This window comes from Gadus macrocephalus, chromosome 19 (assembly GCF_031168955.1).
Source record: "Gadus macrocephalus chromosome 19, ASM3116895v1".
NCBI classification, from domain to species: Eukaryota; Metazoa; Chordata; class Actinopteri; order Gadiformes; family Gadidae; genus Gadus; species Gadus macrocephalus.
Window position 1 is genome coordinate 15,984,602 of NC_082400.1, and position 18,469 is coordinate 16,003,070.

The window sequence follows — 18,469 nt, forward strand, 5'->3', positions numbered from 1 at the left end:
AGATGTTCACACAGCTTCAATGTGATGAAGAAATTGGTGTGAAAGAACTGTGGCAATGGAATATACGGAGTAAAAATAATGGATACTCTGGGCCTTCTCTTGCCCAGAGTATCTTCTCCCTGTGAAGGCTTTCCAAGGGGTTTCGTCAGGGTTCAAGCTTTACACAGTGGTGCTACCTACACCCTGCCAATACGCACCATGCACAGAGAAGCTGTAATGGGCACACATACATGTGTAGGAATGTGTCTGCTAGTCTCTGAAGGCCCTCTCGGTCCTTCTTCTATGGTAATCTATGTCTGGAATGAACATCTTTCGAATTATTTTAGGAATGAACTGGACTAAAAAGTCCACTTTTGAGTGGACTTTAGTCAGACAATAAACAGCCAAATACTGAACTGGATTAACATGAAAATGGACTTCCATTGAAAATAAATGAAAATGTATTTGCTTGGAATGAGAATTGAATAGACTTTACCGAGTCCAACATAACATAAAGGAATGAGGATAGTGTGTGGTTGGCGAGGCATCTGCGTCCATACTCTACAGCCTGCTCCAGTTTGACTCCAATGAGAGAAGGCAGATCCCCCGGAGAAATGTAAGCGTGCCACGAGTTCATGAACATACATACATACATACACGTGCACAGACACAAGCTAGACCAGTGTGGTGGTCTCTCCAGGATGAGTCACACTAACTGGACAGGGAGTGGAGGGTGTGTGTGGGGGGGAAGTGACACGTTTGTCTTGAGGAGCCGTTGGCAATGAGCAGAGAAGAAGAAGTAGAGGGAAAAACTGTTGGGGGAGGGCCTACCAAACAGACACAAACTAGTAGTGGTAAACCTAATTCTTTATTCAACGTCATGGCTGTACAAAAGTACTCCCCGACACATCCAGAGATAAAGCTATTGAGCACTTTTGCTCAAAAACCGACAATGTACCTTCTCTTTATTCGATTTTACAATTTCACCTGCAAAACAAATCTTTAAAAGGGGAATTTTGTTTCGGAAAGGTTATTTGTTGTCATGAGGCCTATATCTGGGTAAATCTGCATTTGTCTAGCTTGTTCCTCCTGTAATGTAGGTATAGTAGCTTGAGTTTCACTTTAACCATCTCAAGTTTGGGTTACATTTTAACTGAAGCCTTTCAGTATTCCATAAATTCTAACCCTGATTAGAGAGATGCCTGGAACCTAAATGAGGTAACATTGTGTCTTACTAGAGGGAATCTAAGATTACAACTCTCAAATGTGCCTGGCTATCGGGTTTTCCACCAGCGCTTCGGTGGTTGGCAGAAATGTGGTGACAAAAAAAGACGCCGCACTATTTTTTAGAGGCACAGAAGCTCTTCTTGTGCACAAGGGAAAGGCACGGTATCGGTGCAGCTTTAAGCCCGTCTAGTCAGCCTGCCTCATTAGTAACTGCAGCTCAGCAGATGACATTACATGCCATGAGGGATGGACAGACCCTCTCTGTATACATTGAGTGGTTTGATCCGGGCCAAGAATCTCATGGAAGGGAGCAGTTTGGTTTAGGTAGATAGTGGTTCTAGGCTGCACAGTGCAGGATTCATTCCTGCTTCGTAAAGAAGGTGTCCCTGTCAGAAGTACAGACTATTCGACTGCAATACGCTGGCCAAGATACAAGTCCCAGTTCAAGTAGTAAAACAAGCACTTAGTTTGAGCGCAAAAACAGCAGTCCCACCAAGGCCCGACACAGACATGTACTTATCCCCGTTTCTGCTCAGTTTAATATTTTGAGACTGGAGGTATGTGTGCCAACTAAGTCCCGTGGGTCCCATCAACCCCTCATCACCCGGTCGCTAAAGACCCATCCGGGCAGACCTACAGCAGAGAGCAGGCCCCTTAATCCCTCCATGTGCTGACATGATAAAGGCATGGTCTAAGCCGATCCACAACCATCCATCCAGTGTATCCACAATCCACATCATCATCTCATCCGCTGGTCCAGCTGCCCTTTCCTGCGGTGTTAGTCTATGCCCTTACATTATAATGTTATGCACAGGCAGGAGATATCCCACAATGCACTGCATTCTAAAAATAGTACCACGGCAACCTTCAGTCAAAGTGGATTTGCGTTAAAACAGGTTGTGGAGAACAGGCCGACGTTTCTATTTTCATCAATATAATGGATGGTGGTCTAACAGAGATAAACTCTGAGTCTGGGGCATGTGATCGTCACTGTTGATCACAGCTCCTTTGTGATTTACAAAAAAGGAATTTCTGACATTTTCATCTTAATGAATGGACTGATACAACAACATGATATACACACAACATATTCAGTACAAATGTAGGTTTTAAGAATTTGAAACAGCTCCACCAATAAGAGATGCAAGATTTCCGTGAAAGGAGTTAACCTCAAGTCTAATGAGAAATACCATCACAAAATCAAAAGAATTCATGGATACCTCGGTCCAATATTTGAAGTTGGTTTCTTCAATCATCCAAATGTGGGCCTTGCCTTCCGATAGTTCTTTGCCCCAGCTGCTAGCATCAGTATTCCTGACTGCCAGGGTACTGTGAACGTGGAACCTTGTGTTCTGCTGTTCCTCGGACCTGGTGCGTTCCATTCTCAGACTCATCCCCATTCTCTGTATCTCATGGAGACAGCCAGCGAGGCTCCATTTGAGGGGGTGAGCCTAGTCTGCCGCTGGGACAAGAAACAATGCTGACCTTTGGTGATACTTGCCACCATACTAGATGGGCCGAGTCTCAGTGGCTATCAATCACTTTGCTTTATAAAATGCAGCAAAACAGGAGACTTCCTTATAAATCCAAATGTGACACCCACACAGTTTTTTTTTTCTCCAAAATCCACCAACTACTGTCCGAAGTACCATTCTTTTCAATACTGTTCTAGTAATGGATTGGAGCACCAAGTATTGACCTATACTTTAAGTGGTATTGATGCATACACGCAAACAGTGAAGTTGGTTCACTGAACATACTTCAGCCGGTAGGGAATATGCCCATGAAATGGATTCAAAAACCTTGAATGTCATTTAATGACCCAATATACCATAAAACGACCCTGTAGTAGTCCAATGGCCCAGATGAAGGGAACATATCTTAACAGAACTAACTGAACTATAGTGTGAATTGTCTGACAAGTCAAAATGTGTTTTCTATTTGGCAGTGGTGTATCATGTAAATAATCCACAAGACGTCTGACTCACACTTTACAAAGACCAATTATATCCTTCGCTAATAACGTTGCCCATGTATATGCTGTGAATGTTATCTGTACATATCACCAGAAGTGTCACATTAATTAATTGCTTTGATCTGCAAAGGGTCCATTATCGAAAAGTGAACTTTACTCCTATGAGCTTATAGTATGTTGATAAGAATGGTGTGATGTGCTGAATGGTTAAGCGGCCAGAATGCACAACAGTAGTTTGAGGGACCTTGGCCAAGAAATCCAGCCAGTGTAAACTATATTAATCCAGGATAGAGAGTCTACTCTTATCACCATTGAGCCCCATAAGGTTCGTGGGAACTAAGCTTTAAAAGGTTGACAGATTACTTGCTCCAGTTGTGGGGTTGCAAACACAAGTTCATTGCACCGTACATGGGCTTATTACACATTGCAGGGGATAAAGGAACATGTAGTAAAGTATGAATAATGGACTGTCACATTAAACAGTCAGCGGCCCCCCACCACATATACACACACATGCAAGTTGGTTAATTGAACTTTGGTGTTGTATCGTTTGACATTTGCTAAAAAGCGAGAAGCCACATGGTCTTCAATCTGTGTGACAGCTCTGCTTTCCATTGAGTGGCTCCAGCGTTTCTTTCATAAAACGCAGTGCAGTCAGAGCAAACATGAGGCAGATCGCACTCCAAATCGGGGGTACTAACAATAAGCATATGTACAACATTTTCAACACCATGCCTGCTGGCAGCATTGTGGAAATCAACCTAATTTCATCTCATCCATTTAATCATAACACAAAACATTCGAGGAGTAGTAGTAACCCCCCAATCCAGCCCAGAAAAACTGACACGACTCAATCAGTTTAGCTGGGGCTAGCCTGCTAGCACATCGACCGTCACACACACAATGCCTGGGCTCCCTGAGAGCCTCCATTGCAGTGTTGTGGTGGTGGTCTCCGGACGACACGTTTCTCATTAATACCCACACATCTCCCACCACCCCTAAAATAAATAACAATGAGTTGGACATGAGTGGCTTTACCTTCTTCATCCTGGGGGCTTCCGCTACGGTCCCGTCGCGGTTGACAAACGCATCCCCGCCGTTCTGCTGCGGCTCCGGCCGCTTCATCGCCGACGACTGCGGCATCTTCACCGGGTTCGGGGTGAGCAAGCCCGGGCTCGGGTCTGCCTTCACGGAGGGCTCGATCGTGGGGGTCGTGGCAGAGGAGCCTACGTCATGTGGCACGTTTTTGGCAAGGGTTTTATCATCCGAGCTCGGTGTCACCGGGGAGCCGGCAGGTAATTCTTTGTTAGGCTCGTCTTTGACTTCGACCTCGGCCATTTTCGCTGTCACAACCTGCACCGACATCGCTGCTGTTTCACCACTGATTCCTTTCCCAGCAGCGCGGATAAAAGAGTCGAGCGGATGTGAGTGGAGGAAAGATACGCCGCAATGCATCGTGGTCTTTGTAGTTCAACGTACGTCACAACTGTCCACGCATGAACATTCATAAAGAGAATACAATTTAAATAACATATAGAGAAGTGTGTTGTCGTTATATTTAAGTATTATATTGTTTAACATTCATAGTGAGATATTTGACTACATCAATTGGTGAATTACAAAGTCAGTGGGTGGTAAATGAAATGCATTTAATGATGTATAACTACAAACAAAACACTACAATATAACGATGCCTTATAATGCTCTTTCCAACTCTGGTGCGATGTTAGGCACCGATAACACTTGACATGAGTATACAAAGGATATTCTATACATCTAAAGGCTGAGAAATTCAGCCTTTTTCCTAACTAGGCGTTCTCGTCCATCTCACAGTATGAAACTGCATTCACCACATATATATTCACATACGTGTGCTAGGGTGACCTTCATCCGGTCAACAATAATCCCTAAAGATGAATGGTCCCAGAATAAAAAGGTTATTCAGTCTGAAAAGTACTTCAGCGCTCCCATGTGGTTGCCAACAGACACAACAGGTAGGAAGGAAACCGTTAAGACTCATATTTTTTTAGATTTTATTGCACACTATAAAATGACATTATGGTAAACAAACAAAAGCATATGAAATTCAAATTTTATGCAAACAGTGACAGCTGCTTGGTAAAATGTTTACCGAGGTACCCAAATAGGAGTCAGCCAAGGGATGCAACGGAAATATATCTGAGACCCTAATGTCTTTGACGTAGACGCTTGCTTGCCCCCCCCCCCGACAAATTATCAAGTTATTCCTCTTTTGGTGCGATATTACCTGCAATACAGCGAAAGACATGCAGAATAAGCATTTGTGCAGATGCACCTCCATGCCTACAGAGCTGTGAGGGGGGACACCAGCTGTGTTGCCATACGTAACCACACCCCTGGACGAAGATAGTTGTAGTATCGGTTATAGACACCAACAAATCCTGCCAGCTGGAGTAAGCTTTAAAAAAGGAAGCGCAATCTTTAAAAAAAAGAAAAATGTTTCGACTGCACACATATTTACATTCAAGGGGGATAACCCGTGATGTTGTCCAGCTACCAAATTACAAAGTAGTTCATTATTTACATTACCGGTAATCCCACTTTGGTAAATTCGTGAAAATACTTAGAAAACCGGTTGCACAAACAAAACTTTGCTATGCTGGATCAACAGTACACATAAATGTGCATCATGATCATTTCAAAAGCCTTTTCTCAGAGTTCTAACCGCGAGTCAGTGGTGCGGTGCCGTCTTCCACCGCTAAGGACATTGTTACTGTAGTTTGTTTTACTGTGAAACACATCAGTCCCTTTCTAGTCGGAAGAGCCTCCATTCTCTTCCACCAGGGATCCGGGAGTTGGAGAGAGAGACTTCGAGTGTCCTTAAAATGGTGACGTTTCCCCCCTCAAATCCCAGAGTCCTTAAGTCTGATATTCTTCAGAGAAAAACCCGCTGAGGAGGGCGTCAATCCTCAAATATCCACAGGATGTTTACCCCCGATAGGCCGAGATTCACTCTCCTGCCAAGAAAAACGATTCAAATCAGTTTCACAGGTACAAACTTTAAGTCTGATCCTGTTTCGTTGGGAGTTATTTTCTCATTCTAGTTCCAAGTTACGTGAATACCGTCCAGTGAGTGACGGACAGGATAGAACTAGGGCTGAACGATTAATTGAATACAAATCGAAATCTCGATGAAATAGAACGTGGTATGCAGATCGCAAAAGCTTCGATAAAAAAAAAAAAAAGAGAAAAAAAAGTGATTTGTTACCGTTCATTTATTTTTAGTTTACAATTCAATAGTTAAATAAAAAAGTTTATAATATAAATTAATCTCAACACATTGGCCTGGCCTAAAGGAAAGAGCAGTTTTTATGTTGACTGCTTCCGATGTTGTGTTGGTCATACTAAAGAATGATTTATTTATTTTTTTAGTGAATAATACACAACATAAGGCAATCGCAATATTGGTCAAAATAATCGCAATTCGATTATTTCCCCAAATCGTTCAGCCCTAGATAGAACTAGAGAACTCACCCCAGCATCCCTGACTCCTTCGTCTTGATGACGAAGAGGAACATGAGGACCGTGTGGAACAGGTTGTTCCTGCCCTGTTGCCGTAAAAAATGGAGACAGATATTTTCACTCACTTCATAATCATCACAACAGCAAGATCTGACATGCCGTTTATACCTCCATCTCAATTGAGTAAATTGTATTTCTGTGCAGCCCTTAATCATAGAGAAGGTCTCTGAAGCCCCCATTAAGCTTTTAACAGCAAGAAAAATTGAATACAAGTGTAAGAACCTTGAGAAGGAACATGGCAAATTAGTGCGATTAATCTAATTTCCGTCTTGATTTCAGTGTGAAACGATCTCAAAACGAAAGAACAGCTGGATACATATCTGTACATTATTTTAGATTTGAACATTTTCTTTTTGACCATTTTGGGTATTTCTTTAAGGAGACACTTCGAAGTTCTCAGTTACTATTATCTTTTGGAGAGACATGCTGAATAAATACATCATGATTTCAAACTCAAAAATAACCGTGATTTCAATATTGTCAAAAATAATGGTGATTATGATTTCTCCATAATCGAGCAGCCCTACTGCAAAGGTTAGCGGTTTGATTCCCACATTCAAAGAAATCGATGCATTTTACGGTACTGTTTAAAAAGGAGGATTTAAAAAAGGGCCATGGTAAATCTGCAAGCAGTGCATTGTAAGGAGGGAGCGTTCACCTTGGGCAGGCTGTACACGTGGCCCTGGTAGATGAGCTGGTGGTGGGGAGGGTTGGCGCTGCTCTGGTGGATGCAGAACAGGTTCTCGTTGGTCACGTCTAGGTCGGACCGGGACGAAAGAAACCATCACTCAGACAGGCAGGGAAATAATGCTACCGTAAAGCCTTGCAATGTACACAGAAAGGTATAGAACTGTCAGAGACTGTTTGTAGACCGAGGCACTGGTTTCATTGTCTCCATCTGTAAAAACACTATATTTAATAGATTCTTCCTGTGATAGAGCTGTGTCAGCCTTTTCGGTGAACCCAGCCAAATGGCCTTCCATCTAAAGCTGTAACGGCCCGTGTCCACGGCACTGATGACAATGTCCAATAGGAAAGCTAATGGAGCGCCATCATACTCCACTGGAGCGGCAGATGGGCCCGTTGCGTGGCTCGACGGCATTCTTTGAAAGCATGGACAGAGTAGATCTTGAATATATGTAGTTGTTAACACAGTTGGCAAGCATACACCAATACACCAAGCATACACCAATTGTAATCTAGAAGCGAGTATGCCTAAATGTACATGCCCTTTTACATTTGTCCATGTTATGATTACTTTTATGCTGCAACAGCTCAGGAACAATACAATGGTGCATTCCCTTTTTGCTAGTTAAAGCACAATGAAATGGTTAATTCATTTTAAATGGTTCATTCTAAAATCATATTTAGGTATTTTTGTCATCTTTGAATCGATTATTGAATCGATATCGAAGCAATTGGATCAATATCGAATCGAATCAAGACCTAAAGAATCGAATGGGATTGAATTGTGCGGTACCTGGCAATACCCAGCCCTAGCACATAGGTGCCCCGTCTAGTGTCCAAAAGTAATTGTGTTCTCAAAACCGACTCAAACTGGATTGCTCCAGTGAAGGCTGCCTTGAACTCCGGGGATCCAGTGGACTATGACCCCAGGGCAGTGGACTGGAAGGGGAGGTGCGTGGCCCGACACACTCACCGGGTTTGTCCGGAGTGTGGCTGAAGTGCTGCGAGGTGAAGGTTTTCCCGTCTGGGTATTTAGGGTGAGGGGGTAACCGGGAGTCCAGGTACGTGCACAACACATGGGTGAGAATCTGGGAGGGGGAGGGGAAATAAACACCCAAGCCATCAATTTAACAGCAGCACCCAGACCTAAAGACATCGACATCCACTCTGTTTTGATGTGTTGGTAGAATTGAGTGAGTGAGTGTGTAGGTGTGTGGTTGTGTGGTTGTGTGTGGTTGTGTGTGGTTGTGTGTGTGTCTTACAGCACAGTCGGTGGGAAGGTCGGTGTCCCACTTGCGGCTCTTGAGATTGCCGCCTCCGTTCCAGCGGTAGGAGCTCATGCAGCCGCTGTGTGCCAGCTCTGGTGTGGAGGAAACCAAGCGCCATTCAGATCACCAGCATCAACATAAGACACCCAACAGCTGAGAAGGAATCCCACCGACAACAAACACTGGAAAACACTCAAATTAATGAATTCCAGGTTCTTTATTTAAAGTGTTGTGTGATATTCAGCTTTCACCGTTCGCATTCTATTCACATTTCTTATAATAACTAAACCGCCGACTAATGAGCAGGTAGGGGTTAGGCACATTGTGCAAGGACACCTAGTCAGACATAGCGGTTCAAACACAGAAAAACACGTTAGACCACTACACTACCATGCCCCATTTATTCACACTCAGACACATTTTGTACAGCCATGCCTTTATGTGCTCACCCTTGATCCTCTCCACCAGGTACTCCTGATTGGGGGAGATGTCCAAGTACTGGACGATGGCGTTCAGTGTGGGGATGACCGAGGCTTTGACCACGGCCGCCTGTTTCAGGCTGCTTATACTGGCCTCTGGTGGAGGACAGCGGGAAGCACACCCAGGGAGCAGAAAGAGTGGGCATGATGTGTCTGGCTATGTGACGTGATGTCCAAAAACGCTTGCATGTCAAAAATGGATATGGAACAGATTTTACCTGATGACATTTTTACTTATATTTCTGTTAGGGCACTTTATGTTCTGGATCACTGTGTTCACATATCTACTGTTGTACCTCTTTCTGTTTTCAAAATTAATATAGGCAACAGGCAAAGGCCAACCCTTGAGAACATATCAGAACACAATTACCATTTGTCAGCAAAAGTTACAATGCTTGAATAGAAACATTGCATAAATCGGTAGGAATTTGTTTCCAAAGTTAAAGTTGATGTACTTTGGAGATCTAAAAGGGCACAACTTTACACATTAGCGAGCCTAACCAACCACCCTAGTTATTGAGAAAGTGGGTACCTCCTATCTGGAGTTCAGGGCAGCCGATCCTCCGGAGCTGGCCGTTGATGGAGTCCGTCTCCTTCACCAGTGGGGCCAGGATGGTGTCATTGATCCACTGGAAACGGAGAAGGAAAATGAAAAGACGAGAAATTCAGGGCCACTCAGATATGTATTAACTAATCCCCTACATTTATATGTAGGGGATTCGGTAATTCCCTACTTATTTAATTATATAAGTAAATACATTATGTATAATTATGTAAATACACAAGGTCTAATTAAGTGAATTATAATTAACTGATAGAAAACAATATAATAGATTGTATGTTTTTTTTCCTTAAAATCAAGCCATACAATAAAGTGTGATTAAAGTGTAAATTGTAATCATTTGTGTACCTAAAAATCCCTGCTCCTTATACTTTTTAAGGAAAGTCTGAGACATTTTGAAGCTGCCTTTTAACTTTTTTTAATCATCCTGGAGGTGGTCAAGACTCTGGGTCCCAGCAGCACAACAAAGCAGCTGAACTGGTTTGGATCCAAATCAAGAGTGGTGCTACTGCGGTTGTGACACTCACGTTCCTCAGCCTGGCGGTCCAGCTGTCGATGCGGTCCACTACGGGTCGACTGGTGGTGATTCTGGCCCACACCTGACCAGACAAAGCCAAGGCAAATGTTAGAAGGAGATAACTGAGATGATAGAATTATTTGTATAGGTCGTTTGTTTGACGACCTATACAAAACACACAAACCTCCATTTAATACTTAATCCAGACTAGATTAAACCAAAAATACATTCTGGTGTCAAAGAGCCTACAGGAGGAATTTACTAAATCAATAAATTAACACTCACTGACAGAGGTGGTAACAGTTAATGGTTGTTGAGACAAGTATCACTCGGTATTCAATAATTAAAGTCACATTGAAGATACCCCTACAGAAGCCTTCCACCGCCCTTCTTAATGTAATTGAACAAAGGACAATGTGAACCAAGCGCGTTCTCCTCTGACCTCCTCGGCAGCCTGCTTGGAGCCCAGGTCCGTGTCATCCTTGTGGGCCGACGGCACCTGGGAGCGGATGGCCGGCTGGTACTGGAACTTCCTCAGGCTCTGGGCGTAGTCGCCCACCGTGCGGTTGTAGTTCCAGAAGGTGGGGCTGTGGGCAGGGGAAACGGCCTCCGGACTCCCTTCAGGTCGCAAAAGGACGGCAAAAGAAAGTAAATATACACGACTTCGCCCCACCCTCCCACAGGTTATGTTCCTGACACAGAAATAAGAAAGAACCCTCGTTGTATTGTTTGTCATTACTTGCTCATCTAAAGAGGACAAGTCACATTTATTTAAAAATATTCAGCTTGCCCAAGGAATGTGGGAAATAAATGCATAAAAATAAAATCAAAAAAAATAATCTGTGGTGAAATATAACAATAGTAATTGAGTTAACAATAGTAAACTAAATAAGTTAACAGTTAACAATAGTCTTTTCTCTAGAGAAAAGAGAACACTCTCTTTCCCTAATTTAAACACTACTGTAAAAGGGCGACCACAAATCCACCACAACAACCTGTCCCTCCAGAAAAGCCAGTCAGCCAGTCTGCATATTCATGCTGGGCCTGCATTTTTTCCAAATATGCCGCACTTTTACCGCATAAATTGCCGATTTCCGCGCAAATTATGCGGGGCTTGCATGATTTCATAATCCCCTCGTTTAAAAAAAAGTGACATATATCTTTGTAGAAAGATGAACAATTTTGCGTTTACTTCACACAAAAGCAGCCATTTCCCCCTGTTGCCATGGTAACGTTGTGAAGTGAGGTAATTACGCAACGTGAACGTCATCGAAAAATTGCATAAACATGGCGCATACATCATCAAATTTTTTAAGAAAACGTGCCGCATAATCAAGGATTTTTGGCTGCAACAATCATAAAGAAAACGCCACATTTTTCTGGAGGGACTGTTGCGTTTTTTCTGAAGAAAGTGGTCCAATCCTTGGTCGCTTTTAACTCACTTTATTTGTTAAAGTAGGCCTATTTCGGTATGGTAACTATGAAGCAAAAGGGAGGGAATTGTATCTAACGCGTATTGAGAATAATATCGTGCACTACTTTGATTCCCGGGCTTAGGCCCAGTCCTCTCGGTGGGGCTACCTATTGATTCTGTCTCTCTCAATCTGAACTTCGTGCTGTCTTTCGGGTCAAGTGGGCGTGGCCTATGTGAAGTGGGCGTGGCCGGTGTGAAGTAATGGCCCCGCACTCCTCACCTGTCTAAAGGTGCTGCCATCTGTGGCTGGAGTCGTTTTTGCAGCTTATTCGATCGTGTTCGATCCTGCTTCCTAGTGGCTATGTGAGGGTAATGCAGCTTGTGTGTTCGATCCTGCTTCCTAGTGGCTATGTGAGGGTAATGCAGCTTGTGTGTTCGATCCTGCTTCCTAGTGGCTATGTGAGGGTAATGCAGCTTGTGTGTTTCGATCCTGCTTCCTAGTGGCTATGTGAGGGTAATGCAGCTTGTGTGTTCGATCCTGCTTCCTAGTGGCTATGTGAGGGTAATGCAGCTTGTGTGTTCGATCCTGCTTCCTAGTGGCTATGTGAGGGTAATGCAGCTTGTGTGTTCGATCCTGCTTCCTAGTGGCTATGTGGGGGGCAGCTTATGTGCTTAAAAATACGTAACAGGACTGAACAACAACCGACGCCCACTCTGCCCCGACATTAGCCCGCGAGCGCGTCACCTAGCTGGCTGCGGTGGCTCTTCTCCTCCTCTGAGCGCAGGAAGAGCTCCAGGCTCTTCTGGTCCTCCATGCAGTCCTCCGCGCCGCCCTTCCCCCCCGGGGAGCTGAACACAGAGGGGGGGCTGCGGTAGCGGGCGCGCAGGCTGGAGCCCTCGGCCGGCCCGATGCTACTGGGGTACGGGCTGGAGCCGGGAGAGGAGCTGTAGCTCAGCATCTGGGGAGGGGGCACGCCATCGGGGGGACGACGGACCAGAGGAAGGGTTCAGGATCGATACCTGGGTGACTGGTATGATGGCTTTATGGAGCCGTTTGATGCTACCGCGGCGTACAAGATCCAAGCATTCAATAAAGGGAGATAAAATCATAATGGGCCAATACTGATGAACTATCGTTCTCTGCCACTGGATTAAATGTTAAAGGCACCCAGTGCAACTTTCGAGGCTTAAAAATAAACATTCAATTTCTAGTCTTTTTTACACGTAGTAAGTTTCAATAACTCCATACCATTACATACCGACATTCAAGCAGCAAAGATGAGACGTCGTTGTGTGGTGAGAACTGATAGAAAATCGATAACAACAACAATGCCGCCATTTTCTTTATTTTTTTTTAACCTACAATAAATAAAGCAGGCTTCCAGTCAATGGAAAAATGGCTTCTCCCCACCGGCGATTGTTGTGGTCTACGATTTTCTATCAGTTCTCACCACACAACGACGTCTCATCTTTGCTCCTTGAATGTCGATATGTAATGGTATGGAGTTATTGAAACTTACTATGTGTAAAAAAGACTAGAAATTGAATGTTTATTTTTCATTGAATGTTTACATAAAGTTGCACTGGGTGCCTTTAAGATTAGGGCTCAAATGATAAATCCTCTGCAAATACACTGATGACATGTACTAACAATAAGTAAGCAAACACTTGCAATCATTTAAACAAAACATCATCATTTAACCCAAAGCATAAATACAGCGGAAACAGACCCATGACTTTAAAGGACTCGTGTTGAAACTGTGTGTAGTCACAACTAGTGGCGAGGTGAGCAGAGTGCCTCAGATGAAGGGGTGGACCTGGCCTGGGAGTCAAACACACCCCAGCAGCTACAGCATCCGGCCCCCTGGTATAAACACGGTGCAACACACAGCAACACATCGGCATGGGGGGGGGGGACCCCTCCTACCTTTCCGTATGGCTGGGCCGGCGAAGCGGGGAGGCTGAACGGCCCCGTGCCGCCGGGGCTTGTGCCCGGACTGGAGGCGACGCTCAGCGGGTTGGGGGTGTACCCCGTCACGCAGCTGGGGGAGAACTTGGGGCTGGTGGTGGTGGACGAGTGGGACGGGCTGAAGCTCAGCACGCTCTGGCCCTGCAGCGCGTACGACTGGGCGGGTGCCGGGGCCGCCTTCTTCTCCTGCTTCTGTTTCGGGGAGGCCGTGATGCCTGGAAGGGGACGAGGTGTTCGGGGGTGAAGTCGGCGTGGCTCAGGAGGTGGAGCAGGTTGACTCGTCACCCAAAGGTTACAAGTCCCAACCCAAAAGATAAATTCCCCGGACTACCAAAACAATAATATCTCATGTTAAATTTGTAAAATGACTTATTGATTCAGGCATTCCCTCATGAGTAAATTATAGCCCCCCAAAAAAGAACAACAAAGAATAGCTTATTTGAAGAAAGCAACTTTTGAGAACTTGTATCAGCAGTTAAACCTCTCCCAAAGTCTCTGAATTTTGGCAAAAAAAAACACACGAACAATGACTACCGTACAAAAGTCAATAAATAAACAACAGTTCAATGGAGGCAGTGTCATCAATGTGGAGGCGACAGGGGCTCTCGTAGCTTTCGATCCCCAGCGCCTCCTAGCTGAGTGCCGAGGTGTCCCTGAGCAAGGCACCTAACCCTAATTGCTCCTGACGAGCTGGCTGTCACCGTGCATGGCTGACTCCGCCGTCGGTGGGTCAATATGTGTATGAATGGTTGTGAGTCGCTTTTGATCAAAGTGTCTGCTAATTGCTCTAAATGTAAATTAAGGAAACCTGGGTGATTGTGACTTTTATGGAGGTGGACCGAAGCCGGGTATGTTCCTCTGTAATGGATTGGGACCTGGTTACGGTGGTAAACACGCTTGTTCAATCCTACTGGATAACAACCGTACGCAGTCTACGCTGTGCATGTAAACATGTGGACTGTGTCAAAGTCAGCCCCGTATGTGAAGTCAACTCATTGAAAGAAGCTTGCGCTGAACGTAGGTTAATATAAGCATTTAGACAATTACTCTTCCCCGGAATAGACTGAATGTGAAGCATAGGCATATATTTAAAAAGCCATTTTTAACCCATAGAAGTGGTTACATTCTTCCTTATTGATTTCCGTTTTGCATACATAGTGGAGACGCTATGCATGTCATCCAGTACCGTAGAATATAATAGTGTTGGCTGATGTCAAATTCATCCATAGTGGTAGAGAAGGGATCATACCAGAGTTGCTTAACCCCAGAAGGCGGTGTTGCTGGGGGCTGACATCAATGGTGGACGGCACCATGGTGTACTTGAAGTACTTCCAGAAGTCGAACAGACCATTGAGGCTGAAGAGAGATGCCAGGGCCAGCTCTGCAAAAGAGAACAAGGTATAATCTCACCATTAGCCCAATCTGAATGATTAACGTTCATATAAAGAACGGCTTTCAAATAAGGGTTCTCACCAATGTACCAAATGGGCCAGTAGGTGATGTCGTAATACCGGCTGAGCAGCTGTCCAGACCTGAAAGAGAGGGGGAAAGACATTTGGACTTGCAGTACATAACACAGCAACAGTGTAATGATCTCCGATGCTAAACTACGTGACTTAGAGAAGTGGGGTTACATTTCGGTGTAGATCATGCCGGCCAGGGACACGTTGAGAACGGCCCAGGCCAGAACCACCTGGCGCTCCTGCTCTTCCCGACGCATCCGCATCGCCTTGTCGATCATGCTGCACGCGCCTTCCCGCGGCGGGGTAAACATGGCAGCTCACACTCTGCTGTCTTGAAGGAATGGAAGGAATAATTAGCACATGGGTCGCTTATACGTGGGTGCTACAACTGGAATCGATCGGGATTAAGGTTTAACACACCGCACATGTATTGCACGTCTTTTTAAAAATGGAAAGCTCGCTGTGTATGCTAACGTTTGGGAGCTAACAGCGAACACTGAATGTGACACACAAGGCAGAGAAAACTTCTTAAGCGAACGTCTTGTTCAGAATTGCATCAACATTTATTCACGGTACGATACTAGTTTTCCCAAATTAAATACAAAAGCCTACGTTTTAAATGGTAAAGAGTCGTACCACGTTCAAATAGATAAAAACAACAGCGGCGCTGCATAGTTTGTATTCCACCCGGAAGAATAAGTTTGACAGCACCGATGTACATCCGGTTCCCGTAACCGGTCTCTTGTGCACCAGTTTGAATTCATTTATAAACTCATACCATGATACAGTGTACATATGAGCTTTATATGGTATATTGATACACACATAAAAGTAAAACAAAATACATTAATTCCAAAACGTCTTTAAAACGTTTGTAGATAAAAAAAAATCGACATATTTTAGGTTTATTCAGTATTAAATGAATTCCTTCCACTGGACTAAAACAACAATATCTCAAGTTAAATTCGTCAAAGGATTTATTGATTCAGGCATTTACTCATGAGTAAATTATAGCCCCCTAAAAAATAACAACAAATAATAGCTTATTTGAAGAAAGATAATAACTGACGACAACTTCTGAGAACATATTCTAACAGCAGTTACAAGTCTCCCAAATTTCGCAAAAAACTAAAAAATAACATCCCACAAACAATGAGTACCGTACAAAAGTCAATAAATAAACAACGGTTCAATGAGGCACAGTGTCGTCAATGTGGGGGCGACAGGGGCTTTTCCGAACCATAGTCACAGTCTTCATTTTGGGCTGGATCGATAAGTCTCTCGGATCTTCTTCCTCCTCCTCCTCCCCCCCTTCTACTCGTCCTCCTTCTTTCCCTACCATCCCCCCTCTCGTCTTCCTCTTCCATCTCCTCTCCCTCCCCCTCCCCCTCCTCCTCCTCCTCCTCCTCTTCTTCTCCTTCCTCCTCCTCCTCGTCCTCTTCATCCTCCTCCTCCTCGTCCTCTTCCTCCCCCCGTCCTTTCCTCGAAGCTCTCTCCACCTTGGGCCCCTTGCAGATCTTGAGGTGCCGCGTGAGGTGGTACTTGGTGAGGAAGGCCTTGTGGCACTTCTCGCAGACAAAGTCCCGGCGACCCTCGTGGGAGTTCATGTGCTTCTTCAGGTGGTTGGTCTTCAGGAAGTGCTTGTCGCACTTGGGGCACTGGATGTGACGCTCGCTGTCATTTAAACGGTGAACATGAATTAAACATTAACCGGATAAAGATTAACATTGTGTTAGGATGAAGTCAAGATGAGTGGAAATGCAGAATAATAAAAAGGTAAAGAAGAGATGGAGAACATTCCAGATATTAGAGATGACTCCGGTTATGGAAAACCATAACCATATCCATAAGAAGTGAATTTGACACAATATCCACAAATATACATACATACAAAATAGCATTCCTTTAAAACATTTTCAACTTATATATATTGTTTTCTAACAGCACTTTGTAACCAACACTTAGAAACAAGATTGATGTAAGTAAGAGAAGTCCTTAAATGATTTATTATCATTATCTCCCTGTAAATATGAGTATATAGAGTCAATATGAGCATCGACTGTATATGTGCCGTAGGGAACGTACTTGGTGTGGTAGAACATGTGTGTGCGCAGGTCGTGCTTCCTGATGAAGGCGCGGTCACACAGGCCGCACTTGAGCTTCTCGCCGGCCTGGTGGATGAGCATGTGGGACTCCACGTGGGACTTCTGGGTGAAGGACTTCTCACACACCGTGCACCGGTAGTTCTTCTGACCTGGAAGACCAGAAGATGGATAAACTATAATAATTCCATTATTAAGTATACAGTGTGACCACTTCATACGCGTGTTGAGGATAAATCATTGGTGTTTCCGCAAAAAGTGTTGTGCCATCGGCACAGGGCTGGCCGATTAATCAAATTTTGATCGCGATTTCGATTTCAGCGACAAACGATCACAAAATTAACATGATACATTTTTTCAGAAAGGGCAGAACAGCTGGATACATATCCGTACATTATTTTGGATTGGAACATTTTCTTTTTGACCATTTTGTGTATTTTTTTAAGGCGAATTTCAAATTTCTGTTACAATGTTTTTTTTGGGAGAGACATGCTGAATAAATACAACATGTTTTCAAACTCAAAAATAATCGTTTGAATAATTGTGATTTCAATATTGACCAAAATAATCGTGATTATGATTTTTTCCAGAATCGAGCTGCCCTACATTGGCGTAATTATTCCAAAATCGGATCAAAGCAGAACGAAAATCCTAAAACAATGATGGCAGCGGTCCGAATTTTACAAGATTTGGTGCTTATCATGAATTTTTTGAATGAGGATCAAAGGTTTCATCTAATTCAACTAAATACCTTAAATGAGGCCAAGCATCTACTGTACAGTGCAAATCAAACGGTTGGATGGTTCTGTTCACCCTTTGCGGCTGGAACACCAGAAACTCCGTCCCCGGTTGAATAAAGTATTCCCTCAGTTTAAAAGGTCCAATATCATACCACCAGGTGACAGTGTGATCAGCTGTTGAAAGCCGTTTTGAAAATCAGCCTCTTCTGACATCACAAGTGGGCGTGTCCACCTAGATGAACGAGGGATAGATGAGCAACGTTGGCTACAGTCCACCGGGTCGGCTGGTAGACTGATCCATCCAGCAGACATCCAGGTGGACACGCTCACTTGTGGTGTCAGATGAGGCAGATTTCCCAAAAGGCTTGTTAACGGCTAATCACACTCACACCTGGTGGTGTAACATGTCCCCTTTTAAAGGGGACCTATTATGCTTTTTCGACTTTTATGACCTATAAACGTTGTTATAATGATTGATAGTCATGTTTAACCATACTAAAGTGAGATAATGACGTACATGCATTTC

General features: G+C 44.1%; 3 protein-coding genes across 5 annotated transcripts in view; all 3 read right to left on the reverse strand.

Moving 5' to 3' along the window:
- Positions 1-4,611, reverse strand: part of ahcyl2b (adenosylhomocysteinase like 2b) — a 40,763-nt gene extending 36,152 nt beyond the window's left edge. The window contains exon 1 of one of the 2 annotated variants that reach the window (XM_060039012.1): positions 4,220-4,610. In XM_060039012.1, coding sequence (XP_059894995.1) covers positions 4,220-4,546 — 327 coding nt within the window. In that variant the 5' untranslated portion in view covers positions 4,547-4,610. Of the gene's footprint in view, positions 1-4,219 lie in introns of both variants that reach the window. The other variant, XM_060039013.1, reaches the window with a different exon arrangement.
- Positions 4,612-5,211: 600 nt separating this feature from the next.
- On the reverse strand, positions 5,212-15,854 carry tmem209 (transmembrane protein 209). 2 transcript variants are annotated; one of them, XM_060039018.1, is made up of 15 exons: positions 15,522-15,747; positions 15,273-15,432; positions 15,112-15,170; positions 14,888-15,019; positions 13,597-13,853; positions 12,415-12,628; positions 10,698-10,873; positions 10,266-10,337; positions 9,709-9,805; positions 9,147-9,272; positions 8,692-8,789; positions 8,403-8,517; positions 7,401-7,498; positions 6,695-6,768; positions 5,212-6,177 (listed from the first exon to the last, which is right to left on the reverse strand). In XM_060039018.1, exons 2-15 carry the CDS (start codon positions 15,410-15,412, stop codon positions 6,123-6,125), a joined length of 1,713 nt encoding a protein of 570 aa, XP_059895001.1. In that variant the 5' UTR covers positions 15,413-15,432; positions 15,522-15,747; the 3' UTR covers positions 5,212-6,122. The 2 variants fall into 2 exon arrangements, with proteins under 2 accessions (XP_059895001.1, XP_059895000.1); XM_060039017.1 differs by having other exon boundaries at positions 5,215-6,177; positions 15,738-15,854.
- A 208-nt stretch (positions 15,855-16,062) lies between these two features.
- prdm4 (PR domain containing 4) overlaps positions 16,063-18,469 on the reverse strand; it is a 10,024-nt gene continuing 7,617 nt past the window's right edge. The window contains exons 11-12 of the mRNA XM_060038995.1: positions 17,187-17,355; positions 16,063-16,775 (exon numbers count right to left, since the gene is read on the reverse strand). Coding sequence (XP_059894978.1) covers positions 16,310-16,775; positions 17,187-17,355 — 635 coding nt within the window. The 3' untranslated portion in view covers positions 16,063-16,309. The remainder of the gene's footprint in view (positions 16,776-17,186; positions 17,356-18,469) is intronic.